The following is a 23,669-nucleotide window of genomic DNA, read 5'->3' as shown; positions in this document are numbered from 1 at the left end:
TTCCACTTCTTTGCTTTAGTAAACTGCCAGGTTGCTTTGCCTATATGTTTTGGGTCATTGTCCATCTGTATTATGAAATGCCGTCCAATCAATTTGACTGCATTTAGCTGGATTTGAGCAGACAGTATGTCTCTGAATGGCTTAGAATTCAGAAGCCATGCACGCCCAAACCATCACACTGCCTCTGCCGTGTTTTACAGATGATGTGGTACGCTTTGGATCATGAGCCGTTCCACACCTTCTTTATACTTTTTTCTTGCTGGTGGAGGTTAGTAGAGGTTGATCTTGGTTTCATTTGTCCAGTGAATATTTTTCCAGAACTGTGCTGGGTTTTTTTTAGGGTGGCTGTAGCTCAGGTGGTAGAGCAGGTAGAGCACCTACTGATCGGAAGGTCAGTGGTTCGATCCCTGGCTCCTCCAGTCTGCATGCCAAGTATCCTTGGGCAAGATGCTAACCCCAACTTGCTCTCCGATGCATCCATCGGAGTATGAATGTCGTTAGAAAGCACTAAGTGTAGTTAAAGTGCTTGTGAGAATGGGTGTGATTGGGTGAATGAGGCATGTTGTATAGAGCGCTTTGAGTTCTCCGTGAGAGTAGAAAAGCGCTATATAAGAATAAGTGCATTTACCATTTAGATGTTTTTAGCAAAGTCCAATCTAGCCTTTCTATTCTTGAGGCTTATGAGTGGCTTGCACCTTGCAGTGAACCCTTATTTACTTTTATGCAGTCTTCTCTTTATGGTAGACTTGGATATCGATACGCCTATGTCCTGGAGAGTGCTGTTCACTTGGTTGGCTGTTGTGGATGAGTTTCGCATCACCATGGAAATGATTCTGCAGTCAACCACCACTGTGATCTTTTGTGGACATCCAGGTCTTTTTGCATTGCATCAGTGCTGTCTTTCTTTCTCAGGACTACCAAACTGTAGATTTTGCTGCTCCTAATATTGTAGTAATTTCTCAGATGGGTTTTTTCTGTTTTTGCAGCTTAAGGATGGATTTTTTCACCTGCATGGAGAGCTCCTTTGACCACATGTTGTTTGTTCACAGCAAAATCTTGCAAATGCAAGCACCACACCTCAAATAAACTCCAGCCCTTTTATCTGCTTAATTGATGACATAACGAAAGAATTGTCCACACCTCCCCCCTCTTGGTCATGTGTTCTTTTCAGATCACCTGCGAAATAGTTTTCATGAAGGTGTTAACTAAGGTTGGCCGATATGTAAAACATATCTGTTTATACCAGCCACAAGCACACGTTCAGAATCCGTCTTCAGCAGTGCTGGTAATATTGTTAACCACCTGCGCACACTGCTAAAACATGATACAGTAAACATGCTTGTTTTCCTGTCAAAGAATTTATAAGTTTGGTTTGGAGGGAATATTTTACCTTCTTTTCTTGTTTGTTTTGGTATTAACATAGCTACTTTTTGGATTATTCATTTATTTATTTATTTATTTGAGATGCGCCAAATCGTGCAAAAGACTTAACTTCACGTCGGAGATTTTCTTTTTGTTCGCTGGAAGATTTTGTATTTGTTGTTTGGTCGAGTATGTAAGATGAATAAACATGAGAACGGCCTGTAAACACGGTTATAGTGGAAAAAAGAAGCCAGTTTCTCTTCATTTCCCTCCCCACCATTGTGTTTTTTTATTTAAATAACATGTTTTTGTTTTTTTCTGAACATAGGCTACTGCCGTTCTTTCTTTCTGTTATGAGTTTGAGTAAATGATTTGCTGCTGCATCTGGGTGCACTCTGAGTAGGGTGCATTTGCTTGCAGCTGAACCAGGGTGCTGTTAAAACAGCGCTATTATTTATTTCTGTTGACTGCTTCTATTAGCTTCAACCAACATGATCAGCAAACTTACTCATGGGCAAATAAAAAAATAAATGCTTCAAAACCATTGCATTGCAAAGCGTAAGCCTTGTGACATTTCTATTGGAAAGGTCAATAAGAACGTACTCCAGAGTTTAGAGCAGCATTCTCTTCTGACCTCTGGCATCAAGATGGCATTTTCACTCAGAGAACTTCCACTCGCTGGATATTTTGGTCTTTTTCAGACCATTCTTTCTTAACACCTGTGTGAGAAATATGTGAGGACATTCCAGTAGATCAGCAGTTCATGAAATACTCAGATCAGCTCGTTTGGCATCAACAACCATGCCACACTCAAAGTCACTTAAATCATATTTGTTCCCTATTCTGATGCTCAGTTTGAACTTCAGCAGGTTGTCTATATGGTCAAGATGATGTGAATGCATTGAATTGCTGCCAAGTGGTTGGTTTATTAGGTATATGCTTTAATAAACAGATGCACCTAGTAAAGTGGCCAGTAAGTATATGTAGCCTCAACATGCCACATCCATGTAGTTTTCATTGATTAAAAAAAATTTTAATTATTTTTTCTACTTTTTATTTTGATAGTGAAATTTGTATTAATGTTTTCAAATGATCTTAATTATGTACTAGTGTGAAAGGTCCCGTTTTTCTTGATGCCTTCAAAAATATGTTATAAAAGATTTTGTAGTGTCCCTATTGATTTTTAATAATGCTATTTTATTCTAACTCGCTAAGGATAAAATGGTATGTCACGACAATAGAGACCCACTAAACAATATTACCCCAGTATTTAAATTTAATTTAAAGGATATGCCCTGTGTCTCATTTGAATAATTCATTGATGGTGTATCTCCACCTGCTTCTGCCTCCGTGCCAATGTCTGAATTTGTGTGACGGAGCGGCTGAATGGTGATGTGTGACACACTCCAGATGAAAAATAACAGCGGCCCTCAGATCTGCACAACAGCTGATGAAGAATCACTGACTTTTATTGGTGCTGAATAAAAGGATGTGATGAAAGAGTCAAAGGCTGAGGGAGAGAAAGAGGGATTCAGAGGGAGGGGCGGAGGAGTGCAAAACAAGGCCCCATCCATCACATGAGTTGAGAAGACACATTCCAGTGCCCTTAGCAAGAGGATACATTCACTCAAAGTCACAATAGAGGGGGATTCTGGGAGAAGCTGGGAGGGGCACCCATCAATACACAACCTCACCCTTGGGCTCTCTGTGCGCACAAACTCAATGGCCCTTCCAGTCCAATTCATTTCTCTCTATGGGCATGACAAATGTACATTTTGCTGCTGATAAAAGTTTCCATACTAAAACAACAAAACAGATAAAACAAAAAAAATGAGGGCATAGTTACAGCTGAAACTTTAACTGCTCAGCTCTTCCCCAGTCACTTTTTCGCCATCTCTCTGTCCATCTCTTTCTCCCTGGCTCTGTCATTAACTAGATTCTGAGAAATTTGAGCTGGGGTTGTAGGATATCTGTCTGGCAGAGTTAGTGGGGATTTGAGGGTGGAGGGAGCAGGTGATGGCTTTCTGGAGTGCACTCATTTACACTCCTCCTTTTCTCTTGCTGAGCAGCGTGAAGAGGTGGGAGAGATGAGGGGCCGGCTCCTCTCACTCCTGTGAGCTGCACCTGCCAGGGGTGAGAGGATCAATTGTGAACTCTGACCTTATACCTTCCACAGTCCTATATTATTACCCACACCATGCAATATATACATTAAGAATGGACAAAAATGTATATTCACTGGCATGAAGTCCACATTGTTGCGCAGCTCTAGGTTTCACTTTCATGAATGGACAGCATGTAAGATAGAAAAAAAAAAAAAATTAAATGCAAAATCTTTAGGTTTATAAGTTTATACCAGAAATGGTAAATTGAGCTGTATCTGATTTGTATATTTTGGCACAGTTATAATAAACATTTTAGGTGAAAATAAATAAATAAATAAATGAGTTTCCCTTGAGGAACAATCAACATGCACCAATAAATACCAGAAGAAAAGTATTTGGACAAATGATGATCAGCAGGTCCATCATTAATGTTACACCTTTCTCCAGTTTAAATGATCACAGAACTCATTTGTTAAAAGCAAAGACAAAGATGAGTGAAACAAGCTCAGCAAAAAGGTCAAGTAATGTTTGTTTGCATGCCAGTTGAATCGTTGAATAAGCAAAAAAAAAAAGTTCTATCCTCCACAGGTGGGCTTACTGTTAAAAGTAAAAGTAGAAAATAAAATAGAACACCTGAAGCATATCCAGCCTGATAGTTGTATGGAAACAAATTAAAGATATGTGGGAGAAAAACAGCTTTGAAAATGAGCGTCACCCAATATGGCATTGTTCGTAGACCACTTTAAAATATTATCAACAAGTATGGGTACACAGGGAGAGTGAAAAGCATTGATGGGTTCAAAGGCAGGTAGGATTACGCTTTCACAGGAATATACACAGAAACACGCAGCTTTTGAGATGGATTTTGAGAGTTCAAAATCAACCTAAATGGATCTGATGGTTGAAAGCTTGGGCGGAGAAAGTGGCACAACCCACCCCAGCTGCATTAAGGGTGTGTCAGGAACAGCAAAGTCTGAAGCTGTTTTCCTTCAATAGCAGGTGAACTTTTGTATCGTTAGAATTATCCAAGTCAGGGATGCACTGAACTGAACTGAATCAGCAGATGTCAGTGTGTTTTTAATTCAATTCAATTCATTTCAGTTCAGTTTTATTTATATAGCGCCAAATAACAACAGCAGATGCTTCAGTGAGCTTTATATTATAAGGTAAAGACCCCACAATAATAGAGAGAAAACCCAACAATGACCAATTTTGAGCAATCACTAGTGGAAAGGAAAAACCTCCTTTTGAAAGGAAGACCTCTCCGGCAGAATCAAGGTCAGGGTGAGGCATCCATCCGCCGCTTTCAGTTGGAGGTGAGCGGAAGAAGAGAAGATAAAAGACACACTGTGGAAGAGAGATTAATAATTACTAATAATTAAATGCATAATGGAGCAGTTTCAAAATTGCAAAGCTTCTGAAGCGTGATCATCGAACAATCAAGCGTTTCATTCAAAATAGTCAACAGGGTCGCAAGAAGCGTGTGGAAAAACCAAGGCGCAAAATAACTGCCCATGAACTGAGAAAAGTCAAGCGTGCAGCTGCCAAGATGCCACTTGCCACCAGTTTGGCCATATTTCAGAGCTGCAACATCACTGGAGTGCCCAAAAGCACAAGGTGTGCAATACTCAGAGACATGGCCAAGGTAAGAAAGGCTGAAAGACGACCACCACTGAACAAGACACACAAGCTGAAACGTCAAGACTGGGCCAAGAAATATCTCAAGACTGGTTTTTCTAAGGTTTTATGGACTGATGAAATGAGAGTGAGTCTTGATGGGCCAGATGGATGGGCCCGTGGCTGGATTGGTAAAGGGCAGAGAGCTCCAGTCCGACTCAGACGCCAGCAAGGTGGAGGTGGAGTACTGGTTTGGGCTGGTATCATCAAAGATGAGCTTGTGGGGCCTTTTCGGGTTGAGGATGGAGTCAAGCTCAACTCCCAGTCCTACTGCCAGTTTCTGGAAGACACCTTCTTCAAGCAGTGGTACAGGAAGAAGTCTGCATCCTTCAAGAAAAACATGATTTTCATGCAGGACAATGCTCCATCACACGCGTCCAAGTACTCCACAGCGTGGCTGGCAAGAAAGGGTATAAAAGAAGAAAAACTAATGACATGGCCACCTTGTTCACCTGATCTGAACCCCATTGAGAACCTGTGGTCCATCATCAAATGTGAGATTTACAAGGAGGGAAAACAGTACACCTCTCTGAACAGTGTCTGGGAGGCTGTGGTTGCTGCTGCACGCAATGTTGATGGTGAACAGATCAAAACACTGACAGAATCCATGGATGGCAGGCTTTTGAGTGTCCTTGCAAAGAAAGGTGGCTATATTGGTCGCTGATTTGTTTTTGTTTTGTTTTTGAATGTCAGAAATGTATATTTGTGAATGTGGAGATGTTATATTGGTTTCACTGGTAAAAATAAATAATTGAAATGGGTATATATTTGTTTTTTGTTAAGTTGCCTAATAATTATGCACAGTAATAGTCACCTGCACACACAGATATCTCCCCTAAAATAGCTAAAACTAAAAACAAAATAAAAACTACTTCCAAAAACATTCAGCTTTGATATTAATGAGTTTTTTGGGTTCATTGAGAACATGGTTGTTGTTCAATAATAAAATTATTCCTCAAAAATACAACTTGCCTAATAATTCTGCACTCCCTGTAGTTGTTAAGCATCACTCTGAGACAGGATGTTTCTCATTTTAGAGATCTTGCACAAATGTAAGAAAGCTGGCCAACATATTTGTTAAATATGAGCATTAAAGGACATATCCTGGTCAAAAATGACTCCGAGATGCCTCACAGTCTTACTTGAGGCCAAGATTTGGCCTCATGTAAGGGCCGATCATGGCTCAAGAGTTAGCAATTCGTCTTGTAATTGGAAGGTTGCTGGTTCGTGCCCGGCTCCGACAGTCTCGGTCGTTGTGTCCTTGGGCAAGACACTTCACGCGTTGCCTACTGGTGGTGGTCAGAGGGCTCTGTGTCGCCAGTGTCCGGCAGCCTCGCCTCTGTCAGTGCGCCCCAGGGCAGCCGTGGCTACAATGTAGCTTGCCATCACCAGTGTGTGAATGTGTGGACGACTGAATGTAGTGTAAAGCGCTTTGGGGTCCATAGGGACTAAGTAAAGCACTATACAAATACAGGCCGTTTATTACTTGTTATTTCTGTTTGTTAAAAAAAAAAAAAAAACACCAACTATTTATTTATTACTTAAAAAAAAATCTGTTTCTTCATTGTTTTGTTTCTTTTCGCTCCAGGACCGTGTGTACATAATTTCGTTCCACCTCATGTTAACGTGATGCGAATGACAATAGAATCCTTGAAATACTGACTAAAAGTACACCCAACTTCCTGCAGTAGCTTTTTAACGACCACAGAAACATTGAAGTGGCATTATTTTTCCCTTATACAAGAAAATAAATTAGCTTATTGAAAATTATTCCATTAAGGCTGAACAAAACTGCACATCTTTTAATTGTATCACATTTTTTAGTGGGAGGAGATAACATTGCATTCATCTAGATACTGTAGATACATTCGTTCATACATTCATCTATAACTTGTTGCTTGCATCTTGGCTTATACGCAAACATGTAACAGTGCACATATTTTCCTAAACGTGTGTTCATCCAAAAATGGGGCCACTTTATTTTTTGTTGTTATAGCATTTTGCTGGCAGCTCATTTTGTGTGTGAGCTGGGTACAAATGGGTATTATTCTGTGTGATGAGATCCATTTGGGGTTTTGTCAAGACTTCGAGTGGTGTGAAAGTTGGTGTCAGTGGACCCCTGGCCTAGACCAGCTGAAAGCCAGTGTGTTAGTTTCTATGGTAATGGAGAAATAGTAACTAACTCCCAGCAGCGTCCCGCCGCGTGTCGCCTCCTCAATAGAGCGCATCTGCAGAAAACTGGGGGACCCCATGAGATGGGCAGTGACCCGTCATCACACTAGCGCTCACATATATGGTTATATTATGGACATTGAATTAGCCTAAATCTCTTTTTCACACTGCTTACGTCATAACTCTTGAGAGACGTTAAGACGGAGCCATATATTCCCAGTTTTTGTCAAAAGCAGAGTGTCAGACTGAGTTAAAAGCCATTGCAGAGGTCATTAGAATGAGGTGGGGGGTGAGGGGTAAGACTAGCGCAACCACAACAACCACAAAGTGGGACAGAAAAAAAAATGAAACAAAAGCTGACTCCAAATCACAATGTTTACAATGGAAATTTAAAAAAAATAGGGGGGAGTACTCAGTTATGAAAATCACGCAGACGTCTACTCTCATTCGTGCAAATGTTCTTCACTTTCTCGCTCTTTGCCCCGAAAGTATGCCTGCCACTCAGGAAACTCAAACAGTTAAAGTGTAGTTACAGTTGAAAAATCTATTTTTCCTTAAGGTTTTAAACAGAATCATTAAAACCTTTTCCCTCTGTTTTCATTACACGTCTAAAACATCATGTGCATAAAAAGTTGTACCATCAGAGTTTGAAAAAAAAAAAAAAGTAATTGAAAGTGTCGACACTCAAACCTTTGTATCCTAAAAAATGAAAACAATTCCAAAAACAATAGTGACTCTTGAATGGAGGCTAATGTGAGATGAATGGAGAGGAAATGGGCCAAGCTGCAGGAGGTCATTAATGAAAAAAAACAAACTTTAAAGAATCACAGTGGCTTTAGTCTCTGCTTCCTCATCTTGCTCCTTTAGAGGAAAACGCTGAGATGGGGGTAATTATAAACTGCTGAGCTAAAACTGAGTACTTAATGGTAACATGGGTAGTTTTGGTGGGTGTCTATTCCCCCTCTTTTTGCTGCTCTAAGTCTCTGACCTCCCTCCTCCCAAACACTTACCCCCCTCTGTGATTTCCCATGAGTTTCCAATTGATTCAATTAAGTGAACACTCCAACACCGTATGATTGCAAGATTGTTTTTTTTTTTCTACCAAGCGAAAACCAGCCAGGCAGCTGCATCAAGAAAATGCCCATCAATACACGGACATTTTTAAAAAGTTAAACACAAAATGTAAAATAGTTGTTAATTCAGCTGAAAATCTTCATCTCTAAGCTGTAGAAGAAATCCCACTGGAAACATCAAAGGATCAAAAATCAAATCTTAGAGAAAAAAAAGTGAATGAGGGGAGAGAAACAGGGGAGGATCAGAAAAGTAAAGTGGTGAAAAGGAGGGAGGAGCAGCCCGTCACCATCAGAAGTTGTTCTGCGCCGTAATTCAGCTTTGTTTTCTCTACAAAAAAGTCTCCAACATGAGCGCCTACAGCATAACATTCGGCGAAGAGAAATGAGGCAAACACAACATCGCAAAAGACGCTTTGAATTCTTTGGCTTTTGTACTTGTGGGACTTGTGAAAGCGCAACGGACACAAAATAGGGAACAAAGGGAGCAGTGTGGATGAAGGCACTATCTCTGACATCCCCAGCACTTTGAACAACTTGTCAGCGCAGACACTGAAGCAACTGCATTCTGTCACATTTGTGTACAAACCCCTTGAAAGGGCTTGCTGACCTGCCCATATCCCTTTATTGGGGTTCAAATGGCAAGAGGCATTCATTGTGTCTGGGAGAGTTCATTAAATTCATTGGTTTGACCTGTTATTTCTAGGCCAAAAGTCTGCTGATTTGGAAAAATGTGAGTCAGCCATACGTAATAGCCTACTGACCTCCGCAGGGTAACAAACCCTTTTGAAGAACATTTCAAGGCCTTCACATGAATAGGGTCAAAGGGAACGTTTGAGACATAACTATAGCAGAACCAATGGATTCACATCAAAAGGAAATTTGAAATCATCCAAAGATATTTAGACCTCTAATGGTTTGTCTAATAATAATTCTGAGCACAGCACGATTTCTAATTATTTTTCATTTATGAGGAGTGAGTGCAAGGACTGGGGCAACTTTGACGTTAAACAGCACAATTTGAAAATTCATTAGCGAACAAATGCTTTGTATACTGGAACGAACGGCAAAGTCGGTAGAAGTCAAAAAGTTCAGGGAAAAGTGCGCTTGACCATTTTAGTTCCCATAGCGTCGTCACATTTAGATGTAAATGGGCTCATTACTGAGGCCAGGCTGCCAAGTTAGCATCTATTTCTCATTTGTTTTTTGTCAAAATAGGCAAAGGCCCCTTTTTCCTTTTAGCTATATATGACATTGAGTGAGAAAAATGCCAAAAGCCCCAGGCTCGTGATTAAATTATATGATCTGTACAAGTCTTCAATATGAAACAATAATATTTAATATTCACTGGAGGAAACTGTAAATTCTTATGGATTTTTCTCATTGTTTTTCCAGTGATGCGTCAGCATTAGTATACAAAACTAATCACAATGCTAAAAATAAAAGCTACACAAACCAGGGATTTTTGGATTGAACGGTATCAAAATTTGCAACCTCTAGTTAGTAAAGGGCAAAAGATGATGTACAGTAATTTTCAGAGGCTCTATGATAACATTTAGGTATATTGAATTTTTACCTGTATGTAAAAATGTTCATCATTTCATTCACACACACTCATACAAGCTTATTGTTGACAGGGAGGTTGAGCATGTCTTAGTCTTATGGGGGTTTTGGCACTTCTATATCTTCCTCTGTTTGATTTTTGGTCCACGTGTATTTCTTTTTACCTTTAACTGCCACGTTCTCAGCCAGGACAGAAAATGCATCATAGCTCACTTCATCCACACATTCGTGCAAAAGATAAATCTAAATAACCACTTATTTTCATTTTTAATAGTTTATAAATAAATAGGTTATTCATCGCTGATTATTCATCCATTCAAAACATTCCAAGGATCTGTTTTTGTCATAATTAGCAGTAATTCATAACTGCACCAGTCGCTGGCACTCACAGTGTGGCTGTCAGTGAGACGCTCTGTGTGGCCAGCTGTGTAGAGACAGACATAGCTTTGACGATGCACCTAGCAACAGCACTTGACCTGGACTCAACCAGATCAGAGAGGCTCTACATGTCTGACTGAGGGATGGATGCAGCAAGCAGATTCACCATCAGGGAAGAGCCAAACTTTTTAACATGTCATCAACACATCCGCTGGTTTGCTGCTCATTCTAGAAACACTTTAGATTTGTATTTTTAGACCTATGTGTTCATACCTTTTATGTCATTTTATATAAGTCTCCTCATAAAACCGAAGGGGATTATCTGAGTTTTGGATCAAGTTGTCGTGATCCTGGGTTTGCACCCAGCGTCTTCCTGTTTGGACTTTTTCAGTTTGATATTTTTCTTTGCTTAGGTTATGTTTTCATTTTGGTCCTGTAAGTTAGTTTTTCCTGTGCCCCCTATGTGTTTCTGTGTCATCTCCTGTGTTAAGTCACTTTTTTCTTTGTGGTTTACTTTTGCCTGTCAAGTTCCTGTATCTTAGTTTCTGTATCAGTGTGCTTGTCACTTCCTGCTTTACTTTGACAGTCATTTGTCCTATGATCTTCATGTTCAGCCTTGTTCCTGTCTCGTTAGTTAGATTACGTTCAGCTGTGTTCCCTCCTGTGGTGTGCTACCTCGTTTGTCAATAGCTATGTCCCAAAACGTAGGCCGCATCCTCGCACTTCCAGCCTTCTCGGTCTTCGAAGGACCCGGCCCACATAGACTGCGAAGGCCGGGTCCTTCGAAGACCGAGGACGGAAGTGCGAGGCTGTGAAATGGGACGGTCTAGCCTTCAGATTTGCGTCACCGCTGTCTCGGTGAAGTTTAATAAACTCAGCCGTCTTCTCCTTGCTATCTAAAATATAACAGGACACTGGCGTAAATTCTCGACCGTCTCAAACTTCTGTTTAATCAGTTTTCTGTTTGACGTTTATTCAGCTGTGTGAAAATCCCGGAGGAACCCACCCGGAGGATTAATAAAGTTTTATTTAATCCAATCTAATAAGTTTGATCTCAGCCAAACCGATTTACTCCGGAACAAGTAAAACACCGAAAAAAGCCAAACAAGTTATCCGAGTGACTTATATATCATGTTTAACCTGAGTAGCGAAAGAGCGGGGGTCTGAAAATGACGAAGCCGGGAGTCCGCTGCTCTCGCCGGTTCGAGTGACCATTGAACCCCCCCGGCTAGCTATTGAGCAGGTGGGTAACAGACATCTCCGAAAACGTCAGAGCACTTTTGCAAATATGCGTGTCTTGATAAACCAAGCAGATATTTGAAGTTTACACGGCTACTTTCTCGCCTGAAAATATTCTTTTGTGACCCGGCTGTCATTGTTGGGCCGCGCTATGAATTCTGGGATATGGTGGGACACGAAGGAAACACCCGACCCATCCTTCAAATTCGGGGAAATGAAGGACGCATTTGTCGGCCGCATTTGAAGGAGTCGATGAATTGGGACAGCCTTCGTCGCCTGGCTGTGACGTAATCGGCCTTCAAATGCGGCCTCCTAAGGATGCAGCCGACGCTTTGGGACACAGCTCTTGTGTGTATTAATGTCTGCGTCTCCCTCTGTCCTGTGTTACAATCTCCATCATTCCCATGCTGTGTGTGCTGCCTGTTTGTCTAGTTTTCCTGTGCCTCATAGTTTAGTTTTGTATTTTTGGCATTCCAGTAATAAAGCTGCTTTTAAGCTAAGTTTTCTGAGAGTCTGCACTTTTGGGTCCAATCGACTCCTTCCCTTTTCACACCGCCTCATTTGACACAAATATATATTTTAAAATTCTCAGCAGATTTAATTGTGAATATGAAATATACTAGCGAGCAACCCAGACATTCAGGCTCAGCTTGTGGTCAAATGTCAGACATTTATCCTGCAATTTGAACCTAGTTACAGTAATAAAAAATAACTAAGTGACAAAGATTCTGCTCATGTTACTGATGATTAGAGAGTGTAGTGGAGTATTTCAAGCAATCAGAAAGCATTTGAAAATTACAGAAAAATGAATTAAGAAGGGAGGGACAACAAGTTATACACGATTTTAAAGGTTTTATTAAAACATTAAAAATGCTATATATTTACTTGGGACTTTGCTAACAGCTAGGACAGCAAGATAAGAAGGCAATGCTTCATATCAGGATGCAGTGATTTCTGATCAGTTATCAGCCAATAATGAGGTTACATTTAGACCACAAATGCCACAATCTACTCCAAATACATCTTCACCGCTTGGCTGATCTCATCATCATTTGACTTGTTTATATTTTTTACTTCACTTGCCTTAATCATCAGTCCTCTTCATCTTTAGAGAGATCTGAAGCTACAATAAAAAGTGTTGTGCATGGTTTACACAAATCTAAGCTTTGATTTGTGCTGAAACAAAAGGGTTGTGTACTTGTACTTGTTTACAGATGAAAACTGATTGAGAGGGAATATTGTGGCAGAGCATTTGGATTGAATGTTTCTGGAAATGTTACATTCATATCAATAAAAGTGGTCCAAGTTATACATATCAGTGTTGGGCCAAAGACACCAGGAAACTCCAAAGAAAACCTGATGTATTCCACTATTTTCAGGCTTGCAAAACAAGAATGGAATAATCAGTTTTAATCACATTTCGACACATTTCTGATCTTCTGAATATGATTCCTTTAAAAATCAGTTTTACAAAAAGGTAAACCATAATGCATATGTTTTGTAATGTACTGATTTGTAAAATGTTGCTGGTTTGCCTGATCTCCTCTCCTGATGCAGCAACATTGAAACAGGGAATGTAAAAAAAGTTCATAGACATGGTATTTTGAGTTTTTCTCATCAGTAAAAAGGCAACCAGATGTCAACAAATGTACAAACCCGACTCAAGGACAAAACATTCATTTTTGAGACTATAAAAATTTCAACAAAAAAAACCAAACATTTTTTAAGAACTGTACATCAGAAGTGTTGAAAATGTAAGTCTCACTTAGCAGTTTCTTGAAACTGTTAAAGCTTAAATTTGATCTGTTTAATTGTGAGGCCAAGCTGAGTTAAGTTGTGATTATACATTTTCGAATTTTGCCTCAAATCAAAATAATCACTGACATGCCCCTACAAAAAAAGGTATTTATTTATCTATCTATCTATCTATCTATCTATCTATCTATCTATCTATCTATCTATCTATCTATCTATCTATCTATCTATTTGAAATTTTCATTACAGATCTGTTTGAATGTTGAAAACCCATAAAAACATGACACTTACATTTTCAACAGAATATTTAACACAAAACTTCTCTGGTCTGCTCAAGTCCCAATTCACCTGTAGAGCCTTATATCTGTCACATTATGGTACCTTGACTGACAGCTTCTCTTTGTCCGTCTCCCTCTCTCTTAAGGATTCATTAGTCCCTATAGACTCCAGCAGCCTAAACATATTGCACCATTCAGCTGGTACTTACGTGTCATCTGTTATCTATTGGACTGGTGTTTCTGGTGAGCATATGAATGATAATCAGGCCTTTGTGCGTCCATAGAGGTGCAGCAGGATCTGCAGCCTGTGATGTTGCCTCAGGGGGAGATTAGGAGGGGCAGCCGGCCCTCTGTGTCACGTCGACAGTCACAGCGCCCATCCGCGGCTGGGCCAAACCCCACTGGGACCTTAAATCCTGTTACACTGTCAGCTAAAACCATCATTTGTATTAGAGATGTGTGGGTGTTTAAGTGTGTGTACATATTAAGTGAGGGAGGGATAGTGTCTTAAACTATGAATTATTCATACCAAAAAGAAAAGGAGATATTGACTACATCTCCATAAACAGACTGCTCTCTTTATGTCATCAGGCACGAGATCTTTGGGTATAATTGCGTAAAAGCCCCTGAAAATGTGCTTCTCCAACAGCACAGCAGGCACTGGTCAGTGTTATCATCAGGGATGAATTTGAGTGATGGCAATTGTTCCAACTTAATATCTTATAAATAATTTACTATTTCAGGGGTATGGCTTCCCCTCCCCATCAAACATTAATGTTAAGAAGCTTTACCAACCCACAGCTGCTAGTTACTGAACGCATGAAGCTATGCTGAATTAGTCCGGCTCACTGGTTTGTTACAAAACATTAAATAAATTAACAGAAAAAGAAAAGTGCATGTGGATGTGGAGGTGATGATGCATAAACCTTATAAGTGCCTACAGGTGTATTTTTGTAGCTTGGAACTAGTGCAAAAATGAGCCGTTATAATGTGAGCAGGCTATTTTCCCTCGATTACTTATCTCAGTAACAAGTGATTATGGAGGATGAGATTCTTTGCACTTCTGGCCCGCGCCTCCAGAGGGAGGTCAAAACTATTTGTCAGTCTCCAGTTGGGATTGCAAATTAGGATGAGCCTCCCCTGCGAGAGGACCCATGAAACCTCTATTCCTATCCACGGGATGACTGCTGCACATAATTTGAAAATTAGGGCCTCTGATAACATCTTTATGTTGAGCAATGCGTCAAGCTGCCACCGCGTAGGCTGCATATCTGAGAAAGCTTGATATGAGGCATAATTCTTTTCAAATCTGAAGCGATTAGAGGCCTGAATTGAAAAAGAGAGAGACGCGTTTTACCCCTCCTTTTTCATCATCATTATTATTATTATTATTATTATTATTATTATTATTACTATTATTATTTTATTTTAGGGGGGCTTTAGCGCACAAGCTGGCAAGCTCTCGGTGAGTGTTTTGAGGTATGATGAAAACAAGTCATTAACGTATTAACTAATTAGGAATCGTAATAAAAGCGGCAGATTCGTATTTACAGGTTTCAGAGATTGCAGCAAGATTGACAGACTAGTTAATGGCTCATTCCTGGCAGGAAATGAAAGGATGGACTAATGCAAAAAATAAATAAATCTGAAAATGGCTCTCGCGCATATAACAGGTTTTTGTCCTAATGACGAGATCTCGTTAAAGGGTTTAACTGCTCCTAATTTGTAACTACTTTAATGGCGCCACCTAATTACAGGTCTTGTTTTTTTATTTTTTATGGAAGATTAGCGGTGTGAAGCTGAGCGCATTAAGCCTCTTTTATGAGGAGAGAACAGATAGCATCACACCGTCATGTGGCTGTGTTGTGTGGAGCTGAAGGACTAATTCCCTGGACGTGACAATTTATGGCAAATGATGCTTAAAGCATAACACGTAAACAATAAAGCGACAACGAGGAGCCTTTCTTACATTAAAAAAAAGATGGCCTACGTGTCAAGTATAGGAACATCAGAAGGAAAGAAAAAGAGGGCAAAACAAGCGTCGAGTTTCGCCTTTTATGTCACGTCTAGTCGTACTTTAACGTTGTGTGCTTAGGAAAGAAGCAGCTCTGCAGAAGAAGAATCGCATTCCACTATTTACTCACATATTACGGCTCCAAGTCTCTTTGAAGGTCTTGTTCAGAAAGCCTTAAAGTGAAAGAAAATGTTTTCCTATTACTTAATTCAATCAGAGCGCGAGGCGGGGGCTTCACGCACCGCGCACTGGGCTCCTCTATGACAGAGTCGCCTTTGTTGGGTCTATCCGCCGCTGTCACACACTTTAATTCGACTCTCTTTCTCTCTCATTGAAAACCCTCCACAATGACATTCAATAAGGGCCGCGGAGTGAAAACCTGGTTATTTTTACATATTCTTTCCCCCGACTCGGCAGGGGCCCGAGCAAAGGAATTAATCACTGCTCTTTAACAGCACTGGCTTCAGGCAATGACTTGTCCCTTTTTTTGTGCCCAGAAATGACACATTAACCCTAAAATGGATATGCATAAACTTTACATTCAGCTGTTGCGTTTATGTTTTTTTCTTCTTCTTTCTGCACTGTCAGTAAAGTAGACACACAGACCTGCCGGGATGCAGACGCAAATAATGAGGAAAAAAGAAAGAAATAAAAGACGTAGGTTTTGGAATCATGGGTGTTTTCTGGTGTTAATTAAAAAAAAGAAAAACTTTAACATGGCGGCTTTGCCTTGACAGCTCCACCAAATATAGACGCGATTAACTTTTGATTTTTAAAAGCAACTGCGGGGAAATTGCTCTCTAATTTACCTGCTGGATTGAAATATTTGAATAAATGTAAATGTGTGCCAGCGACTCTCCACCTCTACCTCTCGCCCCGGGACACGCAGACCTACTTTAGACTTTAACTCAGACACACTGGTTAATGTCTAAGACAAAACTTGAATGCACGCCGGCTCTCCAAATGTGACAGAAACGTTTTCTCTCGCAAATTTAAGCTCGTCTCTATGATAAAATGAGAATGATGATAAAAGGGAGAATGGGCTGTGCCGCCTCTTGCGGCGTGGGTGGGGCTGACAAGAATAGACTACATTATGCAGTTCATTTAGTTAACAAGTGAAATAATGGGGAAGCGTGCAGTGGGAATGCCGAGAGAAAGGCACAAAACCCTATTGAGAGCTCTTGGCCGCTTACAGCGTAACCGTCACATGGCCGAACCGAGTCCACGGCAGCTATTTAAGGAGAGGCTGTGCGCCTTCAGCACCACTTCGCTGTCCACAGTCCCGGAGAGAGCACGCTGACGCAACCAAACGAGCACGAACGACTTCAACTTTCGAGCACGCCGAGCAACAAGTTTGCAAACATGCCGAGATCTTTTCTCGTGGATTCCTTGATTTTAAGGGAGGCCAACGACAAAGGGAACGAGAACAACCCACCTTTATTCCCGTACGCTGTGCACTCGCCGCATCACGCGCACGGGCTGCCAGGCTCCTGCCACTCGAGGAAAGCCGGGCTTTTGTGCTTCTGCCCGCTGTGCATGACCGCCTCCCAGCTCCATCCATCTCCACCGACGCTGCCGCTTCTCAAAGCATCGTTTCCTCCCTTCAGCTCACAGTACTGCCACTCGGCTCTGTCGAGGCAACACTCTTCATCCAACAGCGTCAACCTCAGCCACGGACCGGGGATATACCAGGCTGCCTACTCGGTCCCAGACCCTCGACAGTTCCACTGCATCTCCATCGGTGAGTAGAGGCTGTTTTAACTACTGATCGAGTTCAGAAAACGCTTTATTAAATTTGTTTCCACAATTTCCCCCCCGTGGCTCACAGTTTATGTTTGTTTTCTCAGAAAACAGTAACGGCAAACTTCAGAGCAGCAAGCGCATGCGCACCGCCTTCACCAGCACGCAACTTTTGGAGCTGGAGCGAGAGTTCACCTCCAACATGTACCTCTCCAGACTGAGGCGCATTGAGATCGCCACGTACCTGAACTTGTCCGAGAAGCAGGTGAAAATCTGGTTCCAGAACCGCAGAGTGAAGCACAAAAAGGAGGGAAAGAGCAGCGGCCAAAGGACTGGATCACATAACTGCAAATGCTCGTCCCTGTCAACCGCCAGGTGCTCGGAGGAAGAGGATGATGACATTCCCATATCTCCTTCCTCGTCCGAAAAGGAAGATGTGGACCTGTCCGTCTCCCCCTGAACGCCCCCCTCTTTGATCCCCCCTTTCTGAAAGATTTTGCTCCTGATGATTTTGAATACAGCCAAAAACAAACAGACTGTTCCACTTGTGTTCAGTCGTCTGTACATAGACAGAGAATATTTTAAAATCAGGGGACTGCCCTGAATTATTGTATAGCTGTATACATGTTGTACGTTTTGTATGTAGTTTTTTCTGAAAACAGTCACTTGTTGTTGCCAATCCGATGAATATGGTAGGCATATTTGTAAAGATACCCCCCCCCCCCCCCCCCCCAAAAAAAAAACCCAAACAAACAATAGCAACATTGTTAATGAGTATTTTGGGGAAGACAGTATTTTGTACTATACTTGGTAAATACTGGTTAGATTCATTCTATGTGGATGGAACTGTGACTTAAAATATGGAAAGCCGGAGAGAAATCCGCCGACACCACTCTGAAATTATATCCTCAGTGTAATTGAAAAAAAAATATTTATTTATTTAAAAATGTTCATACTTAAATAAAATATTTCTGAGCGGTAGACTACGTTGTCTTGTGGGTTATTATTTTATGTTTTTTTGCGCACCACTGAATGCGCACGGGGACAAACATTCTGTATTCTGTTTTCCGGCTGAAAATATTAGTTTGGGTATTAATTTAAAAGGAAAAAGCCAAAAAGGTACAATTACAAATATTCGAAATTGTATCTAGTATCCTTTATTTAAACTAAGAAATAAGATATAGGGACATTCACATATTAAAACTTTGGATAGCTGCGCTTACGTGAAAACGTTCGCTTTGCTCGGCTTTTCAGAACTTAGACTGTTTCTGTGCAAATTAAACACGCATATTTTAAAATTCCCTCACGAAACGTTAAAGCTGCTGGTTGCAGGGTGTGTTGGTGCTTTGGGGAGATTTTAAAGGTGCTTAACAGAGTTAATTTTTTCCCCACAGAAACCCAAAACAAATTTGGTGTTACTATTTCCCCCCGTGAGATTCCCAGACTGCCCTGCGTCGTACACACAAATAAAATGTTCTTTTGCATCGAAGAAGCGCGTTGGATATTACGTGCCTAAGAAGGAGTAAATTAAGTACTTCATAATCTTTATCACTCAGAAGCGATAAATGCATTATCGTGGACACCTCTTACGCGCTTTCCCTGGGGGGCACTCGACCCAGCTATAGCTGCCTGGCCCTTCTGAGCTTTCCCCCCCCAAAGTTTCATCCCAGCTGAAACGATCTGTCTCGTGTGACCGAGTAAATAATCACTGTGGGTGTATAATGGTGCATCAGGAATGCGCATAATTTAAGATATCGATCTAACATGAAAATAAATGAGAAAAGGACGCAGTTTAGTGTCCGTGACCCAGATTGTTCTAATTGTTAACGGAGCACTATGCACAAGATTGTTGTCGGTTTTATAAACTCTGTGTGCTTTAGCCCCATACAAACCTCTTAAAACTCGACACGTGTAACTTGATAACATAAAAAAATATTAATTAGCATACCATTTTTTAAAAATTGTTAATGATTTAAACCAGCCAAATGAATTATTTGTCAAATAATACGCGGCAGCCCTTAAAAAAAAGAAACCCAGTCTTCTAGGAAAAAACTAAAATGCTCTCCTGGTGAAAAACGAGTGTAAAATCAGTGTATGTGTAATTTTCTTTTTATTTCAGTTTAAAATAAATATTATGTTATAAATAAAAAACGTCCAAAGAATAAAACTATGAGTTAGGTGTATAGTTCCGTATTTCTTTGCCCGTTTTACGCACCGCAACAGCGGCTCTTCTTTAGAGCCTTTGACTGCCCAAGTCATATTTATTAGGCTGAATAGGCTTTAAATTATATTTACTCCGTATAAACGTACTGCTAGAGTTTTCTAAAGAGACTAAAAACTGTTCCTAAATTGCGTACAGCACGTTATCTGCATCAGCGTGCCTTATTTGGATGTGAAGTTCCACTTGTAAACTTTCATTTAATTGTTCACTTAACCATTTTAACAAAACTCTAATATTTGCATTTGTTAAGATATGGGATTAGACCATTTTGTTAATTGCACCATAGAGCTCCATTTTGCTCACAACGTCCTCTGCAAAGCGCCCTTTATCCATTCAATAGCCCGGGGGTATGCGCCCTGGGGGAGCTTATACGCTCGGTGCTTCAAATGCTCAATTTATTTATTCTTAATTTTGTGCCGATCAATTCATTGAAGCAAAAAGGACTACGGTGTCTTTTTAAAAAGAAGAAAAGGGAATTGTGGACGTAACCTTGACGGAGCTGAGGAGAGGGCTCCCCTGACGCTGGAGAGCCGCTTGAGTCAACAGGCGCCCATCTAGCAGACTCGCCCTTGTCTTTATTCTGGCTAATTTTTTATTTACGGCTTTTCTTTGACATGTCTCTTATCTATCAGATTAAAAGAACAGCTTGTAACAAATCAGTCTGCACGATTTACAACAGCATTAAAAGGGGACAAAGGGAGCAGGCAGTCAGTACCTGAGAGTCTGGTAGACGGCGCGGCGCTGCAGCTGATTCGATGGTTTGAAAATACGCACGAAACAAAATACTTGAATCCTGAAAAAGAGCCTTTGTACGTTTCTTTAGAAATCAAGCAATTCTGCATGACAAAGGACAATTAATAAGCCGTCTTTTCACGACCAGCAGCTGGTTTCCCCGTCAAGGAAAGTTGGAAAAAATTCAGACTGAATGCGCGCAAAAGCCCTTTGCGCGCAGACAGCAACCCAAGGTGACCCATTTGGCACAGTTAAAATAACCAAGCCGAGGTAAAAGCGAGGGAACTGTCAAAAACATTTAAGCTGAAATATCTTGAAATTGCAAATCCCTTTATGTGGAGGGACGCTGCCGATGTGGGTTAGTCGTACAAAAGAGGTGGTTAAGTTGGAGAGGCTTTGGAAACGGACACGTGGCTTCTCAATGAGAGCTCTTTTGGACCCGCGTGGCTTGCTGTGGCACTGCACATTCAACTACTTTAAACTTATCCAGCTTAGTAAAAAGTGTGTAGTAAATCTTAACAAGTTAACTCACTAACTTTTTACAAAACAGTTTGTAAACTTTTACACACTTTAAGGTGTTTGTTTACTCTCGCCTTAAGAAACAAATACAAGCTGTTCCACACTTCCAGCTTGGTTTATAAATGCAGAGTCCAGAATTACTGCTGGAAGGGGGGAAATGAATTCCAGTAGATAATTTTCAATCAGGACTTTAGTGATTTTAATACACTTTTAGCTTAACATTTCATCACTTGAGGATGTGAGGCGTTTTTAAAAGACTTGTAACAGTTTTTGTCAGTAAGCCTAAGGAACGCGTTTACTGATAAAACTATAGTGGGTTTGTTTGTGTGGTTATAAATGAAAAAAAAAAAGGTTTAATTTTGCTTTAACATTTAGAAGGCAGAAAAATATTATCCCCGCAGTCTGCAGTCTATCACGGTTATCATTTTATATTTCGCTGCAGCTTCAACTAACATCTCGACCTGCACTGATGGACTGGAAATGGGTTCAGCTGCTCACGCTGTGTTATAAAATGAATGTTATTAAAAGAAAAAAAGAAAAAAAAAACCCGCAAAAGCAACACGTTTCATTACGGAGCTGGTGACAAAGTGTGTTGAGCTTGCTGAAGTGGCAAGGAAGAAAACCGCTCGTCATTGCCTTGAACCCCGGCTGCATTCTGCTGCAACATTTGAACCCATTCAACTGTATATAATCTGTTTAACAGCTAATCAGCAGTGTAAGATGAAGGACTGGCACGCAGCTTCACTTTTCCTCAGTCGCCCCTCGCTAATTGAATATTCAATGCGCGCACTGTGCTCTGCTTGCCTTTTTCAGTGTGCTCAGAATACGCCTTTTTAATTCTCGGCCCATACACAAGCAGTGTCAAAGGTTGAGAAATAATGAACTGCTCAGACATGGAAGAGACCTCTGCGAGCGCCACCACTGACGCAACCTGAATGCCTCCGAGGATGATTTGTCTTTTTTTCTGTCTAAATAGGTATGAGATTTGACATTTGGACAAAGAAACTTGTTTGTTTTCTGTCGGCGTTTGACTGTGGCACCTGCACACAGGCCACTGATGTAAATATCAGACTTAGACATAAAAACTGGGGATAACAGAACTGTGCCGAGCGCACTGAGTTGCGAAAAAGAAACATGTTGGTGGTGGTGGCCTATTTATTGTGTCTAGGTTAGAAAGAAGAAAAAAATCAATTACAGAGTTTTCATTTGCTTTTGATGGTGTTAAAAAAGACTTGTGTGTCATTGCGTTTTAAAGCATTCTGTCAGTTTCTGTTCCAGGTAGTAGCAGAATTGTTGCTGAGATGCTGCAGTACGTAGACCTTATGCTGTTACTGTGTGGGCATGCAGAAGGAAACCCTTTTTTAATAATAATAAAAAAGGGGGGTCAGGAGAGAGTACAAGCGGTTGTCTTTCCCCTAAAGACGCACAAACACGCGCCAAGTACACGCACTAAAAACACTCTGGAACCAAAGTGACAGACAACCTGAGTGATTCTCTCGGCCGACAGATAAAGGGCACCACACCTCTACCATCTCCATCGCCTTGTATGCCAAGCAGCTGAAACACTTTCACGTGCCTGGAGCGCACACTTTCTCAGTTTTCAGCGCGTTTGTCTGTTTGTTTGTTCCGCAGCTGGGTGGCTTGCGCGGATGTGCACTGTGAAGCAGGAGCGTCACCTGGTGGCAAAGCACAGAGCCAGGAGATTAAAATGGAAGCGTGTTCCACCAGGCTTACAGAGTTTTGACATGAAAAATCTCGGGGGGGCCCCCTTACAGGAATACTTCTTATTCAGGCAGCAGCACCGGTCAGCTCTGTTATTCTCCTTTCAGGGAGCTGCTTTGAAAAGGAGAGGAAAACAGAGAATTCCTATCTAACCATCCACTTGTGAAGATTGGCACTAAGATCCAGATACATTTTTTAAGAAGGGCAGAAAAACAGTCAGGGGGGCACTCTTTAAAAACCTATTAAACTGTATTCAGCCTGCATGTACCTCTCAAAGTGAAAGAGAAGCAATGGTGGTCTCATACTGTAAAGTAGAAGATGAAGTTATCACCAAAAAGTTACAAAGTTAAAGATGAAGCGTTTGTTTCAATATTTAAAGCGAACTTGGTGTACTGATCCTTTGTGCCACGTCAAAGTGGTGAAAAGGAGCGTTACACAAAATATGTGCAGCACTCATGACTTTTACCAAAATCTCAGACTTGAATCAGCTTTGTATGGGTGGGCCTTGTTACAGTCATCACCGAAAACTTTGATGATGAAATAAAATAAACAACAAGTATCTGAAAATGTTTGTTTGTGGAGTCTGTGAAGTTTTGAAATGAAAACAGAATTTGCTGGCTGAATTTGGGCTGGTGTTGCAGCCACTGGGTCAGGGGACAATTTACTGGATGAGAAAAGAACAGACTTTTATTGGATATCAGCAAATTCTTGAGTATGTAAAAAAAGAGAAAACACCAAAGACAGAAAGGGGATCATTTCCAAATGTTTACCAATATAAAACAGCAGTGGTGAAAGATCACAGAGCTAGAAGCCTTTTGAAATAACAAAGAAGAGCTGAAAGCTGTGATTCTGAGGGGAATTATGACTAAGAACTTAAGGAACCCAAACTTTTTCTTTGGAAAATATAGCCAAATGAAAAGTTTTCTTCCTTAAAATATTTAGAAGTATTTCTTTCTTTTGCATTTTTGGGATTGGTTGCTTTCATTGTCAGGGGGTACCAAAACACTTCATGCTGTCAAAGTGGAAACGTCAGTAAACTAATAATTAACAAATAATTAAACTCTATCTCTGAAGTGGTGAGCTGGACATGCCGTGATTTAATAACAGTCATTGACACGCTGA

The 23,669-nt window shown here is 40.8% G+C and overlaps 1 protein-coding gene and 1 long non-coding RNA gene across 2 annotated transcripts; one reads left to right on the top strand and one right to left on the bottom strand.

Annotated features, from left to right (window-relative positions):
• Nucleotides 1-154: 154 nt before the first annotated feature.
• LOC120734264 lies at nt 155-17,936 on the bottom strand. Its single transcript, XR_005695994.1, has 3 exons — nt 17,925-17,936; nt 10,894-10,896; nt 155-259 (listed from the first exon to the last, which is right to left on the bottom strand). It is a non-coding gene; the product is annotated as an uncharacterized LOC120734264 (long non-coding RNA).
• Nucleotides 14,234-19,768, top strand: gsx1 (GS homeobox 1). Its single transcript, XM_040032959.1, has 2 exons — nt 14,234-17,354; nt 17,461-19,768. The coding sequence occupies exons 1-2, from the start codon at nt 16,976-16,978 to the stop codon at nt 17,811-17,813; spliced, it is 732 nt and encodes a 243-aa protein (XP_039888893.1). The 5' UTR covers nt 14,234-16,975; the 3' UTR covers nt 17,814-19,768.
• Nucleotides 19,769-23,669: the final 3,901 nt, after the last annotated feature.

The sequence above is a fragment of the Simochromis diagramma genome, unplaced genomic scaffold, assembly GCF_900408965.1.
Source record: "Simochromis diagramma unplaced genomic scaffold, fSimDia1.1 OVJJ01000216.1, whole genome shotgun sequence".
NCBI lineage: Eukaryota > Metazoa > Chordata > Actinopteri > Cichliformes > Cichlidae > Simochromis > Simochromis diagramma.
The sequence above is the reverse complement of the archived record's forward strand: the minus strand, read 5'-3'. Positions and strand labels throughout refer to the sequence as shown.